General features: G+C 35.6%; 1 protein-coding gene across 9 annotated transcripts in view; it reads right to left on the minus strand.

Annotated features, from left to right (window-relative positions):
• Window positions 1-26,446, minus strand: part of COL5A2 (collagen type V alpha 2 chain) — a 516,164-nt gene that overhangs the window by 69,682 nt on the left and 420,036 nt on the right. For all 9 annotated transcript variants that reach the window (XM_078071089.1, XM_078071095.1, XM_078071093.1 and 6 more), the window contains 2 exons: window positions 3,086-3,310; window positions 492-505 (listed from right to left, as the gene is read on the minus strand). In XM_078071089.1, the coding sequence (XP_077927215.1) occupies window positions 492-505; window positions 3,086-3,310 (239 nt within the window). The remainder of the gene's footprint in view (window positions 1-491; window positions 506-3,085; window positions 3,311-26,446) is intronic.

Below are 26,446 nucleotides of genomic sequence, written 5' to 3' on the forward strand. Positions count from 1 at the left end.
GTAAGGTATATACTAAACACAGTGATAAATGCAAATAATTTGTTCTTTTTTTTTTTAGAGAGGGAGGGGGAGGAGAGTCAGAGGAAGAGGGAGAATCTTAAGCAGGCTCCACGCCCAGCATGGAGCCTGACAGGGGGCTCCATCTCATGACCCTGAGACCCTGACCTGAGCCGAAATCAAGAATCAGTCACTTAACAGACTGAGCCACCCAGGCACCCCAATAAATGCAAGTAATTCGAAGGTTAATGTGGAATAGTCTCAATCCCTAAGGGATTTAGAACCTTCTAAAAGAAACATCTATAAACAAAAATTAACAAAGTGAATAAAATAGAGGCAGCTGTAATCTATAAGCAAAGTATCTCATATATTTATATTTGGCAATTTGTACTTTACAAAAGGCTTTCAAATACTATAAAGAACAGTCCTGAGTGGAGAGTATTAGAATGAAAAAGATATTTTATAAAAATGAAACTATGCAAAGTAAAACTTACCTTTCTTCCTCTACCTATAAAAAGAGAAGAATAAATACATTAAATATGTTATTTTAAGGAGAAACAGTTATTGAGGATCTCCTAAATATTTATTTTCAGTAATAGGTTTTTGGGGTGTAGAATTTAACTTAAACAGGTTTCCTTATTACCAGTAGGCAGAACTCAAAAGTTGTTTTAGATCAATATTTCCATAACAGACAAAGTAATACATCCCTTTAGAAAATTCTGACATTATGTAAATATTCTTCACACCATTCATATAGCATTTAAAGTTCATTAAATTGTAAAATTAACTATTAAAATTGTAATGAATTATCTTCAATCAATATTCTATATTTTTGTTTTGAGTAGGCTCTTCATTCATACAGCTAAAAAACCAAAATACATTAAGTGTATACAATTATAGAGTGAAAAAAGCTTCTTCTATCCTGTCCCTTTCCCCTATTTCCCATATTTCAAACCCCCGGAGGGGGCCACTATTACTGATTTTTCTATTACTAGTCTTCCTAACCAAAAATATAATGAGACATTCCATTTTTTAAAGTTGTCATTTGAGTTAGTAGTGTTTTACAGTTTTTTTCAGGTAGATCTTATACATTTCATGTTGTTTATTCTTAGCCATTTTATCCTATCTGTTGCTATTATAAATGAGGTATTTTTTATTTCCATTATTTATTCTATGGGGGGATTGTTGATATATAGTAAATCTACTAATTTGTTGATTTTACAGTGCATTGTCTTACTAAATTAATTTTTAGTAGTTTTTTACTCCATTCCCTTTAAGTTTTATAAGAACACAATTATATTTTCTGCAACTAATCATTTTACCTCCTCTCTTCTAATTTCTAAAACTTTCATTTCTTTTTCTTATCTAATTGTTTGTTCAGGTATATTCAATAATATTAAATTGTAGTTGTGATGATGGATATTCATGTTCTATCTCTGAGTTTAAAGAAAATAAGTCTAGTACTAAACATAATGAAGTTTTTAAGCTGAGAAGTAAATATTTTATCATGTTAATGAAATGCCATTTGGTACTAAGTTACTAAGCATCTTTATCAAGAATATTCATTCATTTTTGCCAAATATCTTTATTTCAATTATGAGGAAAAGCAAATGCTCTTTTTTCATAGATCTGTTAAAATAATTATTTTTTTAATGGCAGTGATGATTCTTCCTGTGCTTCTTCCTCTGTCATCTTCATTTCCCTATGATGGTTTTTGGTTTTCTTTCTACTTTTTTCTTCATCATTAATTATTTTGTATTTCTAATGTAGGCCTTTCTTAATAAATTACTCCACTAAGTTTTATTTAGTTTATGGTGAAATGGTCATAATTTTTATCAGTTCTGTGGTAATATATTCACCAGCATATTCTTTGTTTTGTAAATGTAGCTAAACTCTCCCACCTTTTTTTCTTAAAGTATCTTTGCATCAATGCTGTTGCTAGCTCTGTTTTTATTATTCATTTTGGAACAAACTGGACTTTCCAAACCCAGCTATTTGCAGAAGGTCACATATTTTGCTATTTTTTTTATTTGCCATTATTGTCCCAACTTACTTATCCCCACAGGTTTAATTTTACTTTGTTCCCGGAGCTTCTTTGCAGACTGCATCAGCTTTGGATAGCCCTTAGGTGTCATATTTTTAATTCTTCTCATTATATCTTTCTGATTACATTGCAAAAAATTGAGTTTAGGTATTTATTCAAGGCACACTGTTACTGTTGAATGATATCCAAGAGGAGAACTGGTAAATTACTGACTAATATTTCACGAAAGTATGGCTGAATACCTCATTTTATTTGTTGTTATTTGCAATGGAATTTTGAGCAGGGGAGAATAAAGCCTTAACACTATCTTGACAATGATGCATGCACCGCTAAAACATTCATGACTACTAAAACAAATAACCTAGTAGTTTAATATTAATCTTACCTGGTTCATCAAAACATATAAATATGAACTTGTTTCTCTAATATGTGTCTTTAACACATGTATTCAAATACAGTCTATATTAAACACAGATATTTGCCTCCAAAAAAAGTTTTAAAAACCAGGAATTTATATCATTCTTTTCTTCAGGAAATCCATCTCATTCTTTTGTCTTTCTGAGTCATCATTAAAAGCATTCTGCATTTATGAGTCGATGTAACAGAGGGTGCTCTGGCATTAAATTAGATTAGAAATAATTATTCCATTCCCAAGAGCAACCTTGGCACCAGAGAAGACAAATGTGTTTCTAGATCTCTTCTTGGACATTAATGGACCTCACAGAATACCAACAAATATTTTGGAGGCATCCAGCATGGACAAGGTAACAAACGACCATCTGAAATGACTATAAGAAATTCTCAAATTAGACATAACCACATAAAACTCAGCCCCCAATTCCCCTGGTTTTTAAGAAGACAGGAAATTATCCTCTCCCTCTCACTAATGTTAGATAAGATGGGTGAGCAAAACCATTAACCCCAAACGTCAATGACGAGTGGCTTCATTATTCTCTTTGGTTGCTGAATTCTGAGAGCAAAAACCACTGCAACTATAAAGATGAATCATTGGATCAATTCTGCGTTGGCCTTAAGCATTCTTACCAAAATTCGTATTGCCACCTCCAGTTGTGTGTGGGCAGACAGGACAGCATTCTCCAGGAGGAGTTACAGGGTCAGCACATTCAAGTACATCCTGGCACTGTATCTTGTCACAAAGAATGGCTCCATTGTCACAGACACAGATCTGGCAAGGGGCAGGTTTCCAAATGTCTCTGTTTAAGTACATCTGACCATTCTGAGTACAGGCTATTTCTTCACCATATCCTTCTAGAATAAGAAGAAAAAGATGGGGTGGGGGGAGGAGGTTAGTAATCTTCTGAAATTTTGGAATCTGGGAAATAGTTAAGGTGAGTCATCCTGTGGGTTCAAAAAATTCTGGGCTAAGCAGTAACCTACCGAGGAGGCAAAACACAGATGAACTTACTTCAATGGTATTTACATACTAAGTAATATGTAATTCACAATGAAATGATTATGATACTTATATCCTACCATGACAGGGGAAGGGAAAAAAAGTGATCCAAAGTTGAAAGCAGGTAATGTTTCCCAAAAGATTTCATTTGTGAAGGTTTAAATAACCAAAAATAGGAAGATCAGTAAGAAGAGATAAAAAAAAAATCTGAAAGGGGGACAAAAAGAATAATTCAAAAGGGAATACATAATTTCCATGTTTGGTGAACCCCTATGTGATTTTCAATCACTAGAAACTTTAGATTAATAAATCCCGAAACAACAGAAGACAATATGTATTCTTGTTCCATGAAGAAAAACTTTAAAAAAGAAGTGTATGGGTTTTTAAAAATTAGTTTTAAACATAAGGTAGAAAAGAATACCAGTATCTCATTTCATGGGATGTATTTACTAAACTAAAGATGCTTACTAAACCACAAAGGACAAGCAAAGCTTAAACAGGCAATGCATCATCTTCGCGTCAAAATTAATTAAGGAAAGACATAACCACAACAATATGGTAAGCTATTATATAATATCTGCCAAATACTTTTCTACATTTAGATAAAAATGTAATGCAGATTTGGAAAATATATACACACATTTATACATATAACAATTCTATTATACAATTATTATAAGATAAATATATTACTTCTTCAACTTTGTGACTTTTAAGAAACAAAACTATAGTATTTAATTTTTTATTTTTTATTATGTTAATCACCATATATTACATCATTAGTTTTTGATGTAGTGTTCCATGATTCATTGTTTGTGCATAACACCCAGTGCTCCATGCAGGACATGCCCTCTTTAATACCCATCACCAGGCTAACCCATCCTCCTACTCCCCTCCCCTCTAGAACCCTCAGTTTGTTTTTCAGAGTCCATCGTCTCTCATGGTTCGTCTCCCCCTCCGATTTCCCCCCTTCATTCTTCCCCTCCTGTTATCTTCTTCTTCTTTTTTTTCTTAACATATATTGCATTATTTGTTTCAGAGGTACAGATCTGTGATTCAATTCAATGGTCTTGCACGATTCACAGTGCTCACCATAGCACATACCCTCCCCAGGGTCTATCACCCAGCCACCTCATCCCTCCCACCCCACTCCCCACCTCCAGCAACCCTCAGTTTGATTCCTGAGATTCAGAATTCCTCGTATCAGTGAGACCAATATCCTTGATGAACATGGATGCAAAAATTCTCACCAAAATACTAGCCAATAGGATCCAACAGTACATTAAAAGGATTATTCACCACGACCAAGTGGGATTTATCCCTGGGCTGCAAGGTTGGTTCAACATCCGCAAATCAATCAACGTGATACAATACATTAACAAAAGAAAGAACAAGAGTCATATGATCCTCTCAATAGATGCAGAAAAAGCATTTGACAAAGTACAGCATCCTTTCTTGATCAAAACTCTTCAGAGTATAGGAATAGAGGGTACATACCTCAATATCATAAAAGCCATCTATGAAAAACCTACAGTGAATATCATTCTCAATGGGGAAAAACTGAGAGCTTTCCCCCTAAGGTCAGGAACGCGACAGGGATGTCCACTATCACCACTGCTATTCAACATAGTATAAGAAGTCCTAGCCACAGCAATCAGACAACAAAAAGAAATAAAAGGCATCCAAATTGGCAAAGAAGAAGTCAAACTCTCACTCTTTGCAGATGATATGATACTTAATGGGGAAAACCCAAAAGACTCCACCCCAAAACTGCTAGAACTCATACAGGAATTCAGTAAAGTGGCAGGATATAAAATCAATACACAGAAATCAGTGGCATTCCTATACACCAACAACAAGACAGAAGAAAGAGAAATTAAGGAGTTGATCCCATTGACAATTGCACCCAAAACCATAAGATACCTAGGAATAAATCTAACCAAAGAGGCAAAGGATCTGTACTCAGAAAACTATAAAATACTCATGAAAGAAACTATAGTATTTTAAAATGCAATGTGGATCATAGCAACCTTGCTTAGTTCCTTTAGAATCCTCCAAACTACTTAAATTCTGAAGCCCAAAGATCCCCCTTCCCAGTTCTTGCACAACCTCCCCTTCCCTCATGCCAGGCACACAGCTCTCACTATTACGGTTTGCTTGTCACCTGCCCCCACAATTCTGGCCCCTCTACAAAAGCAGACCTCCTTTACCCAACTCATTCACTCATCCACCCATTCATTCATTTTGTATTATATGCCAGCTAATTAACCAGTTTCTAAAATGTGAACAGACAGGCAAAAATCACTGCCCTCATAAAACTTATCACAAGTAGTATCAATTTACTATTTTTATTTATTTCCTATCTCCTTCACTAGCCAGTAAATTCCACAAAGATAAGGACTAGTTTTTCTCGTTCATCATGGTATTTCTAAAGCTTGACTCCAAACCTTGCAGGGAGCCAACATTCAACAAATAGTTGTTCAATGGATAGGTGGGAATGCGTGAATGAGCCTAAATTATGGTTCGCTAACTTAATTGCGCCGGTGTTAACTTTGTATTTTATAAAAATAAAACTAAAAATAAAAAATGCATTTGTGATTAGTATATAAAAGAATTTATATTTTTTTCTTTATTTTTAATTGAAATGTAGTTGACATACAATATTATATTTTCAGGTGTACAACATAGTGATTCCACAATTACATACATTACAAAATGCTCACCACAATAAATGTAGTAGCCATCTGTCAGTATACAAAGTATTACAATAGAAAGAACTTATCATTTGCCAATATACTCAGTGCAGAGCTACAGATAAAAATTTCAGTTCAGAGGAGACATTGATCCAAATATCTATCCTCCTAACTCTAGAAGGCTTTTCTTGGGTAACATTCTTCTCACTGCTCCACGGAATGCTTTTGCTTCACGTATCTAGTCCTTCATCCCAGCTATGTGGCAAATGGAGAGTTGCTTTCAAAGCACAACGCCACATTCTGGTTTCTGTGCCGATCACAAGAAGATAACTAAGGCGCTAAGTTTCTAATCTGTTTCATCTTCAACAAAAGAGGTTTATCACAAAACACACTGCTGACCAAAACAGTATTGACTCAGTGTATTTTAGGAATTTTAAACGGGGGAGAAAATAGAACTCATGCCTTAACATGCTGTAATGCAGGACTGTTTTGAAGTAAATTAAAAAATCTGTACATCAAATAGCCGTGTTACTTTTAGATGAAAAATCACTGTGAAACAATGTAACTCCATGACGAACATTTCCACAAAACACAACCTATACAGAAATGGACTTATATCTATAGTCCATTGAACAATTCAATTAAGTAAATAATTTAAGAGTAACTTTGTTCATTAAGTTTTGATTGAGAAAGAAATAATCCAATCACAAACACTAAATGCCATTGGCTGAAAAGGAGATTCACCGTAAGTTCAATAGCTTGCTTCTCCCTTTCCACACCCTGAGGGGCAAAAGTGTTTGACATATTTACTGAGAGTTAAGGGGGTATGTGCCTAGTACTGCGAGTGCAAAATATTGAAAGTTCTGTTTGTTTTCAAAAAGTATATATTATCATTATCAGTTGCACCAATGAAACAATTAGATATATGGAAATTAGAGAATATGAAAAACAAACAAAAATCAAGATGCCATGCAATAATGTCAATTAAATATCATTAAAATGTGTGAGAGACTCTTTGGGGTGAGTTATCCCGTTCTCTGTGGCTCCTTTGGGGTTAGAATAAAAAGACACATCCTCTCTTTTGTATTAACTCATAGAAGGTCACTTTCTTCCTGGAAGTTTAAGACAGCATGACCTCAACCCAAGGAGCAAAGAAGTAAGCCACTGTATGACTTTCTTTAAATGACAATGTTAAAAGCTAGTTATATACTCTGAGTCATCACTGGTCCTTTTCCCCTGAGAATTTATAATTAAATTTAAGATGATGTGGGAAGTTAGTTGGAATACTTTTAAATGGCAAGGAGATGAAAAACCACATTTGCTGCTAAACCCTGTCTTCTCTTCCCCCGCACAAGAATCCACACACATTACAGAGGCACAAAAACTCAGTGAACTCTCATTGTTCATGTCTGAATGAAAGACATGTACAAAGAAACACCGAGTAGAAAATACAGGGTGGCTTGCCGTTCTCGGGTTTGTACATGGTAGTTGTGGGCCTGATGATTAGGTTGGCCCTGCTGTTTTCTCCATAGATGTTTACTTCAATGAGAAGAAAAGTAAAATAGAAAGCAAAATTGTAGACAATTTGCAGTGAAGTTGTCATGACACAATTATTTTATAAATGACAATATTATAAAAAAACAAATAGAAATGTTCATATGACATTCTGAGAGGTTCAGTACTGTCCTGATTCCTCTACAGAAATCATAAAAATTAACCCAAGTTAACATGAACCTTGATTTAAGGCCTAGAACTTAAACAGTTACTGGTCTTAAAGTACATGGGGAAACAATTTTTTTAAAATAAAATCTGGAAGAAACATTCCCAAACTGCAATATTGTGACACTCGTAGTTTGCTATTTATGTTTCTTTATCGTTCTTAAAATTGAGGAGGACTGGTAGATGTCTGATAATATCGCCATTATTTTGTGATCTGTGGTGTCTCAACTTCCAAAAATTTTGTCTTCCAAGCTGCAGGGTTCTTTTACCCTTATCATATTCCAACAAATTGAACCAGTCCATTGTGAAGCCATTACCACAAACGTCCTGGCACTGATATCTTAGACAGACAAGATGTATTTTATCTGACCACATTTTATTCCAGAGTAACTCAATTGTCCTGTGTTTCTCATATATCCTCATAGATGTGTCTTCTCATAAAGCTTTTATGTGCTTTTAAATGTAGTTCTAAGAATTCAGTTTTAATCACTAGATGGCAGACCAAATCCACTATCTTATTATAACAGATAATTAGAAATTCAGTCATCACAACTGCTGCTCACCTACTGGCCATGCCCTAGGTCCACATTCCGTTATAGAATTATATTTGTACAAAAAAGCCTGCATAGAAATGGCCATATTGAAACCTTTGACTGCCCAGGAAAGATGTGATTCTCTTTGTGTAGTAAATTATTGGGGTCTACTTAAAAACTTTGGGCAATACAGGAAATAAAAGTCCCTAAGCCTATGCTGGACATTGCCTAGACACTAACTGAAGTTCTCCCTTGCAGAAATAATGTAGAGTTCTCACGTGTCACACAAATTTTAAATCTCTTATTCAGACAAGTGTTTGCTCAGATAATTTTCCCCGCTGGACTGTGAGCTCCTTGGGAGCCAGAACTATGTTCATCTCAGTAACCTTCACACCCAGTGTCATATAATCAGCCTTTGATGAACATATTTGCAGGGTGGATGAATGCATGAGTGAAGGAAGGAAGGAATTGTTCATTGATGTACTTATTAAAAAGACAGCACATGAAGCTGTCCTTCTTCCTTCCCTAAACTTCTCAGAGAGGATATACCCTTGGGACTCTTATTTTGAATGAAAAGGAAATAGGTCACTTGATGGTTCCTGCCAAGTGTGTCCCTCATATCTAGACCTCTGTGGGGCCAGAAAGGAAGAAGACCGTGTCAGTCACAACAGCTCATATTTTGGAACAATTTTCAGAAAGCTATAGCCGCCCTCCCGCCTTCCTAACCCAGCTGGCCTCGGTGCCTGCTGGGGTTATGAAGGTCTGGGCTAACATTATTTGAAGTTTCTCTAACTGTACAAGTCTTTAAAGGACTGCAATCAAGGCAGCATCAGCTGCCGCCCTCATGAAATGGGCAGAAACCGCCTTAGGGCATTCACATTCACAGGAAGTAGCAGCAGAGCAGTCCCACGTGGCCCCCTGGACCGAACCACGGATGCTGCCTTTTCCAGCAGCACACAGCATCGCCCCAGCTGCTGGCTTTCATTCCAGAGCATCTTCCAAGGAATTCCCTCCATTCCCTCTGCTCTTGGGCATTGTTTATCACCAGGGAGAGACAAAGAGGTTAGAGTATTCAAGTGCATCCTTTGGACTCTTCTGAGTATAGGCCAACAATTTCACATTCATCATTTCTCTTTCCTCCTCTTTCCTCATTTAAAACATTAGATACATAGGAAGCTGTCAGGGATAGTGGAGGGGGATCTGTCACGTACTTGGACAATATTATTCCCCCTCAGCCTCAAGGTCCCGGAGAGGGTAAGGGGGTAGGTGAATAAGGAGCAGGCCTATGGAGTTTGCATCCTTTGTTCTTCCATCCACTATAGACTTTCACTTTTCAAATTTAAATCTCCTTTTAGGATGGTTATCCAAATTGTTACTTTTGTTGTGCCCACCTCCTCTCTTTATTGCACCAACTGAACAAGAATAGGCATTCAATGATTATTTGAGCTGAGTTAAATTTCTATATTGTGAAGGACAATCATATTTTATATTCTAAAGCAATGTAATAATTAATTTTGAAAAATGACCTTAAAATCTGAGAAAGTAAACAGAAGACAACTCATATACAGCATTTCAGTGAACTATAGAAATAAAATGAAATTAGATGAACTGTCTACAATGGTGAGTATTTTCTTCAGTGCAACCAGTCAACATTTATCAATCTCCTATGTAAAGGCTTTTCAGTTAAATAAAACTGCTGTTTTCACTTTAGTTAAAATGGAAAAAATAAAAAGGAAAATCTCTCATGTTAGGTACTACTTAAGTTTCTTTCCATGTATCATTGGGAAATCTAAATGATTGTGGCCAAAATGTGAAACTAAAATTACACATAATGCACACGCAATGCTCATCTACAATTTTGTCTGGAAAACCAACTTACAGTCTGCTAATGCATTTGACATAGATTTTTTTTTTCTCTGAAAACATGGCTCAAGCTATTGAATAGCTGTAAAAACACCACAAAGAAAATTAAGCCTGCCTTATATTGAATACACTAGAAATTTCAGTAGTAATTTCTAAGCAAACCCTAGTCCTTTTCTCAGATGTTAATCCTCAGTGAATGAGTTCAATACAATCTGTGCTATGCCAAATGTGCTTGCCTACCTAAATGCATGAACAGTTTTGAATTGTTTTGAATGAAGTCGGTCTACTTAATCTCTCCCCAGCATGATACTGCTTGAAATAAAGAGAAGAACCAAAAATCTGCCTAGCTAATTTTCTGTCAAATGGGTGGTATCGTGGCTTTTATATAGTCTGGAGATAAAGTAAGTAAGCAGCAAATTCTGAGCAACATATAGTACTTGCATTCCAGATTTCCATCATTTCCTTCAAGTCTTAGCTCAAATGTTACCTTCTCCATAAAGCCTCCTCTAACCACCTTACAAAAAATTTGAAAATTAGCACACACACATACACACACCCACGTCACTCTCAGTCCACGAGTTCCTGCTCTTTTTTTCCTTTTAATTTAGTACTTATCACTTTCAAGCCTCCTATATTATTGTACTTATGTTTATTGTTTGTCTCCCCATGATAGAATAATAGCTTTATAAGGATGGAATTTATTCTGGCTTGTCCATTGATATATCCCAATATCTTATAATAGTATCAGGATCATAGTAGATGCTCAGTAAGTATTTGATGAATTAATTTGTTGAATATTCAATTATAAGAATACCAGGAAAAGATCTAGACCATATTGGATATAAAACTATTTGCTTTGATCTTGGACTTATATAATTTTTAAAAATGCCTAATTTTTCATTACTATTTAAATGTGGGCCATAGCTACAGGGATTTAAAATACCTGGCATTGTAAAATAAATAAATTAATTAATTAATTAAATAAAATAAAATACCTGGCATTGTGGGAATATCATGTATTCATGTTATTTATTCCACGTATTTTGTCCTGAAAAGGACATATTCATTTTTATAATGAAAAAGTTATTTTTATATATTAAGAGAATATTCAGTATGGGGTACTCAGATCTGAGTGACAGATGGAGCTGTACTTGCAGTGAGCATAGCATAAGGTATAGAGTCCTTGAATCACTAAGCTATACACCTGAAACAAATGTAACATTATGTGTCCACTATACTCAAAAACAAAAGATGGGTATAAAATTAAATACTTTATATGATGAAACACTTTTAGGATGATTTCAACTCTGTATCTTATGATTTCTTTGCGCTAAATTTTGCTTTCTTTTCTTGTGTTCCCTGACACAGAAGAAGATTTAGGCCGCTAGAGTAAATCCAGACATTGTCGTCAGTTTATTTCTTCTAATTTATTCTTTATTGGTTTATTCTTTACCCACTGCCCTTGCCCTGCCCAAACTGAAATTTCTTTTACAATCAACGAAACATTCCACAGTTCTCAATGGCTCTTTGATTCCATCCATTTTACTATCAAGAATTCTAAAATACCTTTAAGTGTGGAAAGGGGACCTAAAGTGGCTGTCTCTTTCTGCACTCCTCCCTTGGGAGTTCAGTTCTGGAGGAAGGGGGCACTCCTGCTTTCATCCTGAAGGCACAATTTCTAATTTTCTCCATATGGGTCTATTTAGGGACTTGAACTAGTATCCATAATACCCACTTTTGTCCTGATCTACCTAGATTGGATTTATGTCTATTCTGTGGCTATTTCAAAATTAGAGGGTGATTTCACTGAAGAACAGAAATGAAAATGGATTTTACCCTTCTTTCTGGCATTCCTTACTCAAATCACTTGTAGAGCAGGTAACAGATTATTTAAAATAAGACTAAAACCATTATTTCAGAATCTAAATCCATCTCTTCATCTTCATGTTCAGCTTACCTTCTCTAATGCACATTCATGACTGTAGACTAGCCACCTTATTTGTTGCAGTTTTAAGATCAAGCCCCAGTACGCACCGAATCTCAATGCCAGACAAATGCCACAGTAATATTCAGGAGGAGAAAGAGAAGCTGTGCCCTTACTGAAAAGTTATATTAATAACTTTCTATATGCACAGCAAAACTTTCATTGGGAAATTTCTATGTTTATAAGGGGAACAATAGAGAAGGAAAGCAAAAAGCAAAGAGAAAGAAGGAAGAGGAGGAGGAAGAAGAGGAGGAGGAGAAGGGAGAGGGGGAGGGGAAGGAGGCTGAGACCAACCAAGACAATTTTTTTTTTCCTATATACTTTTACTACACTGAGAAGGAAGATTTGCAAGTTTCTTCAGCAAAACACAGAACTCACCTAGGGATATTTCCTTATCCTACGTTTGGATAAGAAAAATACAAAAATGGAATCCAAGATTTTGACCTGTAAATCTATGTGCTTTTGAGAAGTTACTTCTTTTCATAAGTAAATGAATGGAGACCAAATTAAAACACCCTTTTGTAGAAGTAATATGAACATGACAAGCTTTATTAAATTTCAAAAGCTTTAAATTTTGTACAATTATTCAGAATTATTCCTTTTGGTTTTGTTTAAACTGAATTTTATCACTGCTGTTTAATTCATATGTTAATTTCTAAAAACATGGTGGCTATGAATGTATGTAAAAGAAAAGAACACTCATTATTTTCTTAAAATATCTATAGGAAGATTTAGAGTTTTCAAAAACTTTTCATTATTTATTCAACCCCAAATAGTACTGGAACACTTATTTTGTACTAATGGTGGCTAGCAGTAGGGTTGAAATCAGAAGGATGTAGGATATTTGCTAACCTGTGGTATGTAAAATTTAGGTTGGACAAAAAGACAGAATAACTAGGTTGTTTACTTTAGTACATGAAAAACAAGTCTCAGTGTCTCTGTTTATTACTGTATAGGAAAAAATAAAATATGAGCCTTTACTTTCAGGTGAAATGAAATATTCTAGGATATCACAAATAAGTTTGTCTCTAAACTGTTGCTAAAAGTTAATCTAAATAAATTAGTCAATCTGGCAAATGGAATGGAGGCATTATTTAATCCATTTAGTCAATATTTATTTATATAGCAAATTTTACCAAATACTTGTCTAATACAAGAGTAACTGTGGATCATGAAATGAGACATTTGGAGTCCAACTTCCTTGCCAAAAACAATCAAAATATACAAAAACTTCAAAAGGTAATGAAACTTTCTTGTAGGAAAAAATAAGTTTGCATATACGTGTATTCCAATTGTACATTCTGGAAAATTTGCATACACATTGAAATTTTATAAACTCAATTCTGGAAATCTCCCTCTGTGTTTTGAAAGGTCTTTGCCTAATGCAATTTACTTTAATCAACTAGAACCAATTCTCTGCAATGTCAACCTGAGGATTTTCTAGATTCTAAAACAAAAACAATCTTCAATCATTTGGGGGAGAAAGTTATGTTTATAAAAGCAGACTTCAAGTAAGCTAGGAGTAAAGAGAATACAGAATTCCAAATGACACTGAATTATCTTAAGAGCAGATTGATCACCTATTTGACTGTCCTTCTGTGTCCAAATGGTAATAAAGTGTATTTCAAACTCTAGAACAGTCTGAATTCATTATCAGTAGGAGAGTAGAAACCCACAAATGCACATCATCCAACGAGTTCTCATCATACAGCTATCTTATGCTAAGGCCATAGTTACAAGATCCCCTGCATGGGTTTCAGCCTTCTTTCTATGTTTTAGTCTTCCAACATCTTTGGCATTGAGAATCTTTCATATGAGGGCGCCTGGGTGGCTCAGTCAGTTAAGCCTATGCCTTCAGCTCAGGTCATGATCCCAGGGTCCTGCCACATATCAGGCTCTTTGCTCAGTGGGGAGCCGCTTCTCCCTCTGCCCCTCCCCCTGCTCTGCTCATGCTTTCTCTCTCTCTCTCTCTCAAATAAATAAAAATCTTTAAAAAAATAATGCTTTCAAATGATAAAGTAAATGTACTTACTCTTGAAGCAAATATCAAAATAACAGAATGAATGCATTTTGGTAATACAGTTTATTCAAAAAATATTTATTATCTGTTACTTTGCCAAACATTGGGAATACAGAGGTAATGTAATGAATTCCTTACCCCCGCTTAAGGAGCTCACTCCCTCTATGAGGGAACCAGTCCAGGAATAGACTATTAGAACACCATTCTTTAAGTATAAAACTAGAGGCAAACCCAGGTTGAATAGAAATACTTAGGAGGGACACTTCATGTAGGCTGGAGGTAAGGAAAATCAAAAGAGTTCTGTGATTCAAGACTGTTATTTCTTTATTTCCCTCCTTTAATTTAATACATTTTTAGTTTTTCTTTTTCTTTTCCGTTTTTTTCTTTTTTCTTTTTCTTTGAGTGAGAAAACTAAGATTCCAAGTGGTTTCTTCCAAAAACTCACTTCCAAGTTGTATAATATTGTCACTCCTGGCTCATTGCTGGTAATTGGCAATGGACTCCTTCTCTCTGCCAACTGGCCAGGATGGATCTGAAGGAGTACAGGCACTTCCTCTCACTCATTACTTCCTTATTTATTTATTTATTTATTTATTTATTGCCATCTCTTCTCTTGCCTGAGGGTAAAACAACAGCACTCTTGTTTCTAAACCTCCTAGTGCCTCCATAGGTAGATGCCTCAGAGAGGAGTGAAAGTGCAGCTCGTTGGTCACAGCGCCAAACAGCTGTGCAAGGCCAGCAACATGGGAGGAACCAGTTGCCCCAATGACTAAGGCTGGCAATGCTGGGATGAAGTATAAATGTATTTTTCCAGGTCTAATTCTACAACCATTTGGAAATTCAGCAAAACCCAATTTATTACCACTTTTCAAATTTAGTACAGAATTCTGGATTATATGGCCTTGGCATTTTAGGAAGTCAAACATAGTTGCATTATATAACATCTACTTTGAAAGACCCTGAATTTCGTCCATAGATGCAAGTTTATAATTTAGAACATAGTACAAAATAAGGTATCAAATACCTGTGCTAGAAGCTCATTTATTTTATTCCTAGCAAATCCATTTATATCCATTTTCACAGATTCCCTAAGTTGGCAAGTCCTTTGTGTAAGATACTAGGTGTGAAGAATTCTATATAAGAGGTTTGAAAAGATGGGATCATTGTGAGCTGATATTATCTGAGGAGGGATGAACAGAAGTGGGCTCTAAAGTAGGTCTTGAAAAACGCAAGATGTTTGAGATGGTGAAGGTAAGGAAGATTGCCTGAGAATGGAGCAGAAACCACCACCAAAAAAAAAAACAAAAAAAAGGCATAGAGAGGAGGGCAAACATGTCATATCAGAAGGGGATGGTTCCATTTATAGGGAAAAAGAGTGTTGTGAATTCTGGGAAGAATAATACCTCTGCCTCGAGAAAGGATTTCCACGACTTGCCCCTTTCCCACATGCAATTTGGCTGCTCTCTTCTCTGTACTCTGACTTCACCTCCTCCGTACACCGAACGGAGTACCTGCAACAGTCTTCAAATGTACCTGTTTGTTTACATGGAAGCGTTACCAGGTTATACTTTTATTGAGGGTAAACAACATTTAATTTATCTCTGTATCATTAGTGCAGAATAGTGTCTGATAAATGCTTGTTGAGTAAATAAGTGAATAAATAGAAGGAAGTATAAATAACCCTCAGGAACATTAATCTAACAACAGAATTGAAAATGAACTGGAAGCAGATAAGACTAAAGGCTCCTAGTTAAAAATGTTATACTGTAGGAAGGAGAAATAGTTATTCTAGGAATGAAGAAAGAGGGGTAAATCCATGAGACACCAGATATAAAATATGCAAGGTTTGATTAACTACAGGTGGGACAAGGTATTAGAAAAATTTTAAAAATGACTTTCAAGGCTCAGGAATGAATACAGGAAGTAACATCTACCAGATATGGTTACGAGTTGAGTTATGTGCCCTAAAGTGATATGTTGACCTTATTTGGAAATAAGTCCTTTGAAGATGTAATTATTTTAGATGAGGTCATACCAGAGTACACTGGGCCCTTAATCCAATGTGACTGGTGTCCTAAGAAGAAGAAAAGAGAAGACACAAAGAGACAAAGACTCATGTGCTGGAGGCAGAGACTGAACCATAGCTGCAAACCCAGGACAGTGGAGAACTGCGGGCAAGCACAGGGGCCTAAGAAGAGGCAGGGAAGGATTCTCCCTCTACAGGGTTCAGAGGGAATATGGCCTTGCCAATATCTTGATTTGGAACTTCTAGCCTTCAGAATTGAGACAATACATTTCTGTTGTTTTAAGCCACCCAGTTTGTCATACTTTGTTACACAGCAGCCTAAAAATGAATACAGATATCTACAGGATAGCAGAATGGTACAGACATTGAATAGAATACAAGTTTGGGAAAGATAAATAAACTTGATTGGAAAAATTCTAAACCCTATTTAAGGCACATTAGGATGTACATTAAGGAGGAACAATCCAGTATAAATACTAATAGCTACTATTTATTGTGTTACAAGAGCTATGCTAAGTGTCTTATGTAAATTCTATACTTAATCCTTCCAACCACTCTGAGAGAGACTTGGAGTCAATCCTCACAAAGTGAGTGAGTGGCAGAGAAAATACCCGAACAACTACACACTCCTAATTATTACATTCTAAGTTAGACAGTTGGACTGCTACTTTAGAGAGAGAATAAAGGGAAGACAGGTTTATACATATACAATTTAAAATTTACACTCTAAGTGCATATTTTGAGTAAGTGACAGTAATAAACTGACAACCCATACGAAGAATGAAGAGCAAGAGCAGTCTGGATTAACTTGAAAGGAAAAAAGAGTAAAGCATGGTTTACCTTAGAGATAAGAAAAGAGAGATTACCATGGGTTTTTTAAAAACTGACTTTGTTATCAAGGGGAAGCAAGTGAAACATACTAAGAATGTGAACTCCATTCTTTCTTTCTATTCAGCTCCCAATTCAAAACAGTCAATATTTCATTTCCTGACGTTATGCTGGTGTCGTCACCAAATGCTACCATCCTAATATCCTGTGAAATTTCCCCTAACTTTCCTGAGGCTTCACAGGATATTGATGTGGAAAAACTATCTCCATGACAAAAATAAGCCTTCAGGCATCTTGATGAGTATGAATAGTAAATGACTGCATACCAATTATTATTTAGTCCTTTGTAGATTAGTTTATAGGACACAGGAAATGAAATTTTCCTCTAGAAAATTCAGCTTACACTATATAAATATGACTCCCTTAATAACAAACAATATACTTTATTCTACCTACTTTATTTAAACTAAAGAGGTGATGCTGAAAAACCCACTGGGGAAAATCTAATAAAATTCAACATTGAAAAATACAATTTAAAGGAAACCAATAACCAACTGCTTTTTAAATTGCACCTTATTCAGGTTTCCATTTCCTTTCATTTTTCCAAAGTCTAAACTAGTCTTCACAAAAGTTCTTAATTGTTTTTTTTTTTTTTTTTTAATTTAATCTTGTGTTAAGAGCTTTGAAAATAGAAACCTCCCTCCAAGGATCAAGGTACAATTTCCATTTTCTCCTGTTTAGTAATGACCAGTTCAGTCACAATTAATTTGAATGACAATAATGATGAGAAATAAAAGCAAACAATGGAATAAAAGTGAGAACTAGTTTTGTTTTAAAAGAGAGTATGTGAACTAATAAAAAAAAATTTAAACCTGATCCATTTGCATACTGATTTAATGGGAGATAATTGGGTGAAACTGGATATTCTTTTTTTTTTTTTTAATTTTTATTTATTTGACAGAGAGAGACACAGCGAGAGAGGGAACACAAGCAGGGGGAGCGGGAGAGGGAGAAGCAGGCTTCCCACGGAGCAGGGAGCCCGACGCGGGGCTCGATCCCAGGACTCTGGGATCATGACCCGAGCCGAAGGCAGATGCCTAACGACTGAGCCACCCAGGCCCCCTGAAACTGGATATTCTTATGATGTTAATGGCGTAGCAGTGATTAAAAGTTACTTAATGGAATTTTATTAGTTAAATATCAAGTACAAAGATTGATGGGATTTATTGTGAGCTCAGCTAAACTTTTCATGACTGGACCACATTACCAAACGAGATGACAAGGTTGGGTAGATACAAAAAGATACTTAAAGCACGACTCCACCAATAGAAATCTCTTTGGAGTTGTAGAGGTTCAACCATAGAGGAGTAAGGCCATTCAGGGCAGCTGCACTGCTGAACAGAATAGTAAATTTAGAAGCATTATTTCATGTCCATCTACATTTACCAATTCTCTGGGAGTTAGGAATTCTAGGAATAGAAAAATCATTCTCTATATCCATACCAAATTACAAGTACAGCAGAATTCATATATGCAACATTATTCTACCACTCAAAATTATGGGCCCTCAGGCTCTGGATTCCTTTAACTATCTATGAGTGAGGAAAGAGTTTACCAAGAACTTAGAGGAATATGAAAATACACAGTGATAAGCCTTGTCCTACTTTATGCCAGCCCATGTATAATGAATTATAAATTCTGTTATTTAGTGTGCTAAAGATGTCAGAAACTTAAAAATTTGTTTTTATATAGGTATTAGATTACATTTAAAATTACTTGGGATTAATTTATCTTAATCATTCAGTCTGTCCATGTTAATAGTTTAAAATTATAGCTTAAATTTAATAGTTTAAATTATATAGCTTAAATAATTTAAAAAAATTTTTTTAAGATTTTATTTATATATTTCACAGAAAGAAACACAGCGAGAGAGGGAACACAAGCAGGGGGAGTGGGAGAGGGTGAAGCAGGCTTCCCGTGGAGCAGGGAGCCCAATGCGGGGCTTGATCCCAGGACCCTGGGATCATGACCTGAGCCGAAGGCAGATGCTTAACGACTGAGCCACCCAGGTGCCCCAATAATTTAAAATTTAATAAAGAAAAAAGCCAACGTGACAATAAGGTAGCAAAGTGTCTATTATCTATTAGTTTATGTGGATTCTTTATAATGGAAATATTTTGTGTGATGGAAAGAGACTATGGCAAATTTCTCTCAGTTATCATTGCTAACACTAAATTAATATTTCTTATTTTTAAGAATATTAATACTTAAGGGGCGCCTGGGTGGCTCAGTTGGTTAAGCGACTGCCTTCGGCTCAGGTCATGATCCTGGAGTCCCGGGATCGAGTCCCACATCGGGCTCCCTGCTCAGCAGGGAGTCTGCTTCTCCCTCTGACCCTCCCCCCTCTCATGCTCTCTGTATCTCCTTCTCTCTCTCAAATAAATAAATAAAATCTTTAAAAAAAAAAACATTTAAAAAAAAAGAATATTAATACTTAAGAAGTATTTTATTGTCAAAAGAAAGTACCTCCCTAATGTTTAAAAAATTATAAAATTTTATTTCTTTTCATGTTGCTAAACAAGAGTCGATTTCAAGAGAAATGATTTGGCACTTAGAGCACATTAAGTAGGAAATTCTGCAGAATTTCTTAAGAGGAAAGAGGAAATCGGCTCTTTGGCAATTATACCAAAAGGTCAAAATGTCCTAAAACTCAGGAGGAATAACATGTTTTTAGTAAAGCGTGTGCAAACGAAATAATGTAAATCAAATCTAATTTCCCCTGTTAAATGACATTATTTAATAAAATGACATATATATAACCCAGTGTGCTATGTAGGGGCCTTGAAAGGTCTTGGCAAGGTAAAGGAATGATTTAGAATCTCCAAAGAAATATCCACTGAAATACTCCAAGGAATACTAAGGTCATGAGCAGAGAGAATATGATCTTTATCCATCCAACAAATACTGAGCACCTACTATGTACCATTTCTCCACTAGGTACTAGAGCTGAACAAAAAAAAAAAGGACAGCATTCAAATTCCAAGTAGCTATAGCCCAAAGAGGCTTAAGACAGTCAGATAGTCAAGCAATTAAAGTACATAATGGTAAGTACCCTGATAGAAATAAATATAGGATGCCAAGAGTGTATGAGCAAACATTGTTTAAGGCATTTTGTAGAAGGAGTAGGTTAGTCTTTCTGGTGGAAGTGTTGTGTCAACTGAGAATCGAGGAAGAAGTAGAATTTAACCAGGAGCCATATGTAATTCACTATGGTTAGAAGGAAGAGAGGGAGAGAGGAGAAAGCAGAAGAAAGAGATTGAGTGGTGGGTAAAGGGACAGAGCTGGAAGAGATGGCAGCATGGGGGGCTGGAGCATAAATTTCTGGTGCATTTCAGCACCTCCTACTTTGGCTTCACCTTCAGGGTAGTTAGCACTCTGCCAACTTAAATCAAGAGAATGAGGAGTGGGGAACTAGAGGGCAAAATGCAGCTTTAACTCCCAAGCCTTTCAGATGTATTTTCACTCTTAAGCTAGTCATTGGGAGCCTCTAAAAGGCAAAGTGATGCGGGGGCAATGGACCTTAAGGAGTCAGGGAAACCTGAGCTTTTTGTTTGATTTTGCTTTTTTAACTCCAGCGCTGAAAATTACTTGTTATGTAATATTTGGCAAATGACAACTTATTTGATCCTCAAATTTTTCCATCTAAAAATAGGGGTAATATACTCCCCCACCCCCAAGGCTGTTCTGAGAATCAAATAGATGTGAAGGTGCTCTGAAAAAATCAGTATGTTATTTAAACACAACCATTATTACTTAGCATAGATTTTCCCAGACTCCTCTTGCTTGTCTCAACCCCATTTACATGTATATCAAAAGCAAATTCATGCTCACTTCTCTCCCCAACGTGGGGACCTATCAGCATCTGGAGTAGGGTGAAGGAGGAGAGATAAGTCATGTATTACCTTATATTGGCAGAAATCCACTTGTATGGGGCTATGATGACAGTGGAGGAATCCTGTTTCTCCCACAAAACACCCTGAGGTGAAGTATTTAACAGCCAGGCTTTGGGTCTGTCCATATAAATAAGATCACAACACAGGAGTGTGCTCAGATTTCAAGAAGAGCAGTGATAACACAGAAAGAGGGGAAAAGGTGATTTCTGTAGGGCAAGAGGAATTTTTCTGAGTTGGCATATGATATTGGACAAAGCCATTGTAGTAATTAGTATGGCCTGTTAATGCCACAATACCTGAGCCACTTGCCCACAGCAATACACCTGTGTTTAATATAATTACAGCCGGAAAGTTTTTGAGACTAATTACATGGTAGCCTTGACAGGAGGCTTTTTAAGCTGTGACAGAATATTTTGTGACTTCAGCCAATATGACCCATACCTTACAAGATATGTTTTTAAAAAGTAGGTGGCATTGAGCCTGCAGGGTTGGAAGGCAAGCCCCAGTATCATCTTTCAGAGCCATTTAAAGTTTCAGGTTATTTTATGACTATATTTTATGATCTTTCAGTTCTTCCTTCATTCAAAGATTTCACCCAAAATAAAAATTGTATGTGTTTTGGTACTTTAAATGCCATGTATCCCTCAAATTGAAGAGTTTCTTTTTAAATGTTTTTAAATTTTTCATTTAACTTAATTTTATTTTATTTTAGATTTCAGCCTGGATTCTGTTTTAAGTTCATGCTTCTCAAATCTGGCTTTGCAAAAGAATCACTCAAAGAATTTCTCTTAAAAAAATCACCTCCTAGACCCTACCTCTTGTAATTCTGATTTTGTTTTGCAACTGGAAATCTGTAGGCTTCTTAAAGGCTTCTCCAGTATTTTGATGCCAGATTCGGGTATAATTACTTTAGTCATCACAGTAAGCACTTCCAGTGATGCACTACTTTCTTTAAGTGGAAGAAACAACAAGAGAACTGTTGTTTCTTAGAAAGATCATGCCTATTTGGGGCCTTTCAACTTCCTTATGTCCAGTTGTTAGAAAAGAATGTATTTTCTGCTCCTTCCTTAAAACAACACCGAGAAAAGGTAACTGGCACTCCCCCCGCCCCAGTAGGAAAATTTACCACTAAAAATTACCACAAACCTGAAATCTCAATAATCATCTCTTATTTAAGGTGTAAAAACTCTTACATTAAAATCACTTTAATTAGTATGACTTTTGGGTATTTCAGACATCTATCTCCCTGGAAAAGTATCGAATTTCGATCAGTCCAGGGAGATTGTGGTGTGAATATCAGAAGTTACAAAGCTCCCCCAGAATCCATTTGTGCCTTTATGGTCGACGAATGAGTAGTATCACTGGGTAGAATTCACAGACCAAAAAAAGAAATCTCAAGAAAAACATTTCGCAGGGAGAATTTAACAAGAAAAAACAACTACCTTATAGAAAACAGATGGCTTGCGTTACTAAAGCTGGAAGGCCGCTAGCTGTGGCTTCAATTTGTTTTCTGTGCTTTTATAAGTTGGCAGGAAAAATCCCTTACATTTTACCAAAAGGGGCCCAGCCCATAAATAATTCACTAGAGGAATAAAAAAATCCATATTTTAAATATGAACTATGTAAAATGATTGAAGAATGACCTTTTAGTTCCTTTTATTTTGAGAGATGATTTTGAGCCATGCCTTAAATATCCAAGACTAAAGAGAAAATAATGTGGCCCAAATAATAGTTTATATGTCAAATGATATTGTTTTCACTTTTTAAAACCCTATTCTCTATTTTACATGCAAAAACTACTAGGTGATGTTTACTTTCATAAATCACCTATTTAATCTAAAAATGGACAAATTATAGTATGCGGTCTAGGAAATTATTTTCAAGTCAGGAATCGAAAAGTGACTCAACTGTATTACATGCATCCACTCAAACTTCATATATGCTAAAATTTGGAGGGAGTGGTTGGATTATAATTTAGCCACCTATTATGTGGCTACATTATAGAAGATAGTGTGCTAGGAGGTTTATAGTGATATCAAGTTCATGGCCTCATGTGGCATGAACAATTTAGTTGTTTCAACTTGTGCTCTTTCAATGGTTCTGTCTACAGCGGTTATGAATTTTATTACCATAACTGACCCCGAAGCACAGAGAGATTCCTTTAAAGAAATGAACAGTTAACTGAAGTAAGATGTCTGTGTTGTGATATATTAGAGATTGTTTTGGCCACAGAACTAAAATACTTTTCCTCCTTATATTTTCAGTTCAATTTGACAAAAATGCACTTTCTGTCTTGTTTGTGCCAGACACTTCCCTGGACACTAGTGGTGGAGTTATGGGCAACGCATTCCTGAATACTTTTATTTCTGAAAGGAACTATCTCGCCTGATTTTGCATGAGAATTTTCCTTCCTCTAGTAATTCATAGAAAGATGGCGGTATCCTGTAGGTAGAATCTCTGTGTGTGCTTTTGGACAATTTACCCCCAAATCCTATTAATCACAGAGAAATTGTGAGAGGAGAATCTATTAAAAAAAGTTTGACTTTCCATGTATAGAAATAAGTTAAAAGAGATCAAATTCAGATTTAGAATTTCTTTAAAGCTTCATTTTCCTCATTTATTTAACAATTATTTGTTGAGCCACCTCATGTGTGCTCAATTTCAAAGGGTGCTTACTTCTAAAAACGCTGACCAGATTCATCCTAACTTTTGTTCTACCACCTCCTAGACTACACCCTCCACTCTGTCTTGGCTAGCAAGGCAGGGTATCTCTGTCTTGTTCATAGCTATATCCTTGACATCTTGTAGGGGATATGAGACAGAGTGGGTGTTCATTGAGCTTTGTGAACTAAAAGGGAAGGAAGGAAATAAAATCAGAGGATTGCTATCATATTTAAATAGCCACTTTGGCTCTGAGAAGATTTCACATACCTATCACCTCTTCTACAGGGATAAGTGTCCATTTCATTTTATAGATGAATAAATAGTCAGAGGATAAAGTAGTCTACAATCCTACCTTTGGCACAAGTAACCATGAATTATGAGTCTAGTTTTTAAATCCCAAGTCACATCAAAAAGTTCAATTTATTTCTCTTTCATTCATTCCATACATATATATTTGAGTACCTACTACCTATTAGGCACCAGACCAGTGTTAGGAATGTTAAGTGTGAACAGAACAGAACAGAAAAAGTCTAGTCCTTAAGGAGTTTACACACTAGTGAAGGGAAACAGAAAATAAGCAAGTAAACACATAATCATTTAATATGTCTAATACTGACAAATGTTACAAAGCAAACTTCAGAAGGTAAAGACAGAAAGTGCTAGGAGAGACACGAATTGAATGGGGAGGGGAAACTAGGGTTAATTTTTAATAAACAGGGGTAATCTCACAGAGATTTTAACATTTTTAAATTACTATTTTTATTAGGAGAAATGTCATCTTTAAGTACTATCATCATGAACAGCAATCTCAAGTTCTTTCTTGGGCTACAGGAAATGATTTTGATGGTTAAATGTATTGCAAAGTTTATATGATGGGACACTTTGCCAATGTAACTTAACAGCAAATATAACACAAAGCATCAAAAGTATCCCTCTTTGCCCTTAAAATGTTCATTCCATTTCAAAAATTTCATAAAAATATGGCAATATGTCAGTGAGAAAATTTAACTTTTGTTTAAAGAGCTCTCGGCTGAAAAAGAAAGAAGCTTAATGAATTAGATTGTCTTAAGACACAAGATAGATGGTCTTAGGACACCTCGTTGGACAAAAAAACTGAGTCAAAGGTTGGCTTTGAACTGCTATTGGACACTGAGGGCACCTATAAACATTCTGCTTAATTCATAGAGAAAGATCTGTGTCATGACCAGTGGGTCTCTGTTGTGCAGAAACAATCAAGCACCTAGGGTTTGGAACTCATTGATGAGACACTCAGCCTGTCTGGACCTGGGGGAAGGAAAATATATGATGATTCTCCATGCAATCTGGCTTCAGGAAAGCATAATGATGGTACTCTCTTTAGTCCAAAAAACTGAAAATCTAATGACACTAATGAAATGTGAATCTAAGAACTACATTGCTGGGCTGGCTTGGTCAGAAGAGCATGCCACCCTTAATCTGAGGGTCATGAGTTCAAGCCCCATGTTGGGTGTAGAGATTACTCAAATAAATAAGTAAAAACTTAAAAAAAAATAACTGAATTGTTGACAAGGATGAATACTCAACTATGATTCAATTTGCTTACAGTTCCTCTGAGAGAATTTCATCATATACATATATAACTTTAGCTAAACTCACTTCTTGTACTTAGTAAAACAATTAGAGGAGAAAAGGAGAGAGTCTATGTGTTAATAATTACATATTTCTCATGCTAAGATTTGAATATTTTGAAAAAAAATAATTCTATGTAATGTAATTGATAAAATTTTAAAAAATGAACACTAAGTTTTCATTAATTCAGAGGATAATAGATTTGATTATGAAGTGTCTATTAATTCATCCACTGAGGTTTATATTTTCATTGTCTTGTATTAAAACATCTGTTATTTGAAATATTAAGTCACTGAGATGTACAGACATGTGATTAAAGATGCTCATGGCAAGGTTCTCTGACCTCAAGAGGCCAGAATAGCCACGTTTTACATCTATTTTTATGATATATAATCATAGCCTACTTTTTAGAGACCTAAGTAGAAGTTTCCTACCACATCAGCATTCCAGAATAACAGTATCATTTTGGTACAGACAACTTCAGAAAATCAGAGAAAAAAAGAGATCTTGTTTTAGGAAAGGTTACAAACCTGATTGTACATTAAAACAATTTTTTAAAAGAATGCCTTTAGTTAATGAGATAAAATTAATTTTGTGTGCTTAAGGGAGTTGTACAAGTGTTTCGGACCTGGCTCCAAATATTAAGCAGAAGCTATCTTAACTTTCTAATAATTTGACAGTACTTTTATTTAAACTAAATACCATAAATTGTTTTTAGAAAAGCATAATAGAATTGAAAAACAGTGAGTGAAATTCAAATAACCAAACCATAATGTATCTGAATAAAAGGTGTATAATTTTTAACTATCCATCTCATTTACTGTCAAAATGTAAGAAAACAAATTAATTGAGCACTCACTGCCTGTGAATGCCTGGCTAGGAGCTTGGCAATAATAACTGGGGAGAACTTAAGCAATTACTCAGAGATGAGGAGTTGAAGATGGGGTGTGCTTGGGGAGCATTCTTGTATTTGGTCTGCCTGATACTGAGTATTCTATCTAGGGAATAAGTGGAAGAAATGCCAGAAAGTGTCAGTTGCTTCCAATCATAGCAACCCTGAACACCAACTGACAGTATGGTATTTAACTTGGTTGATGGTA

This window comes from Halichoerus grypus, chromosome 4, assembly GCF_964656455.1.
Source record: "Halichoerus grypus chromosome 4, mHalGry1.hap1.1, whole genome shotgun sequence".
Classification (NCBI taxonomy): domain Eukaryota; kingdom Metazoa; phylum Chordata; class Mammalia; order Carnivora; family Phocidae; genus Halichoerus; species Halichoerus grypus.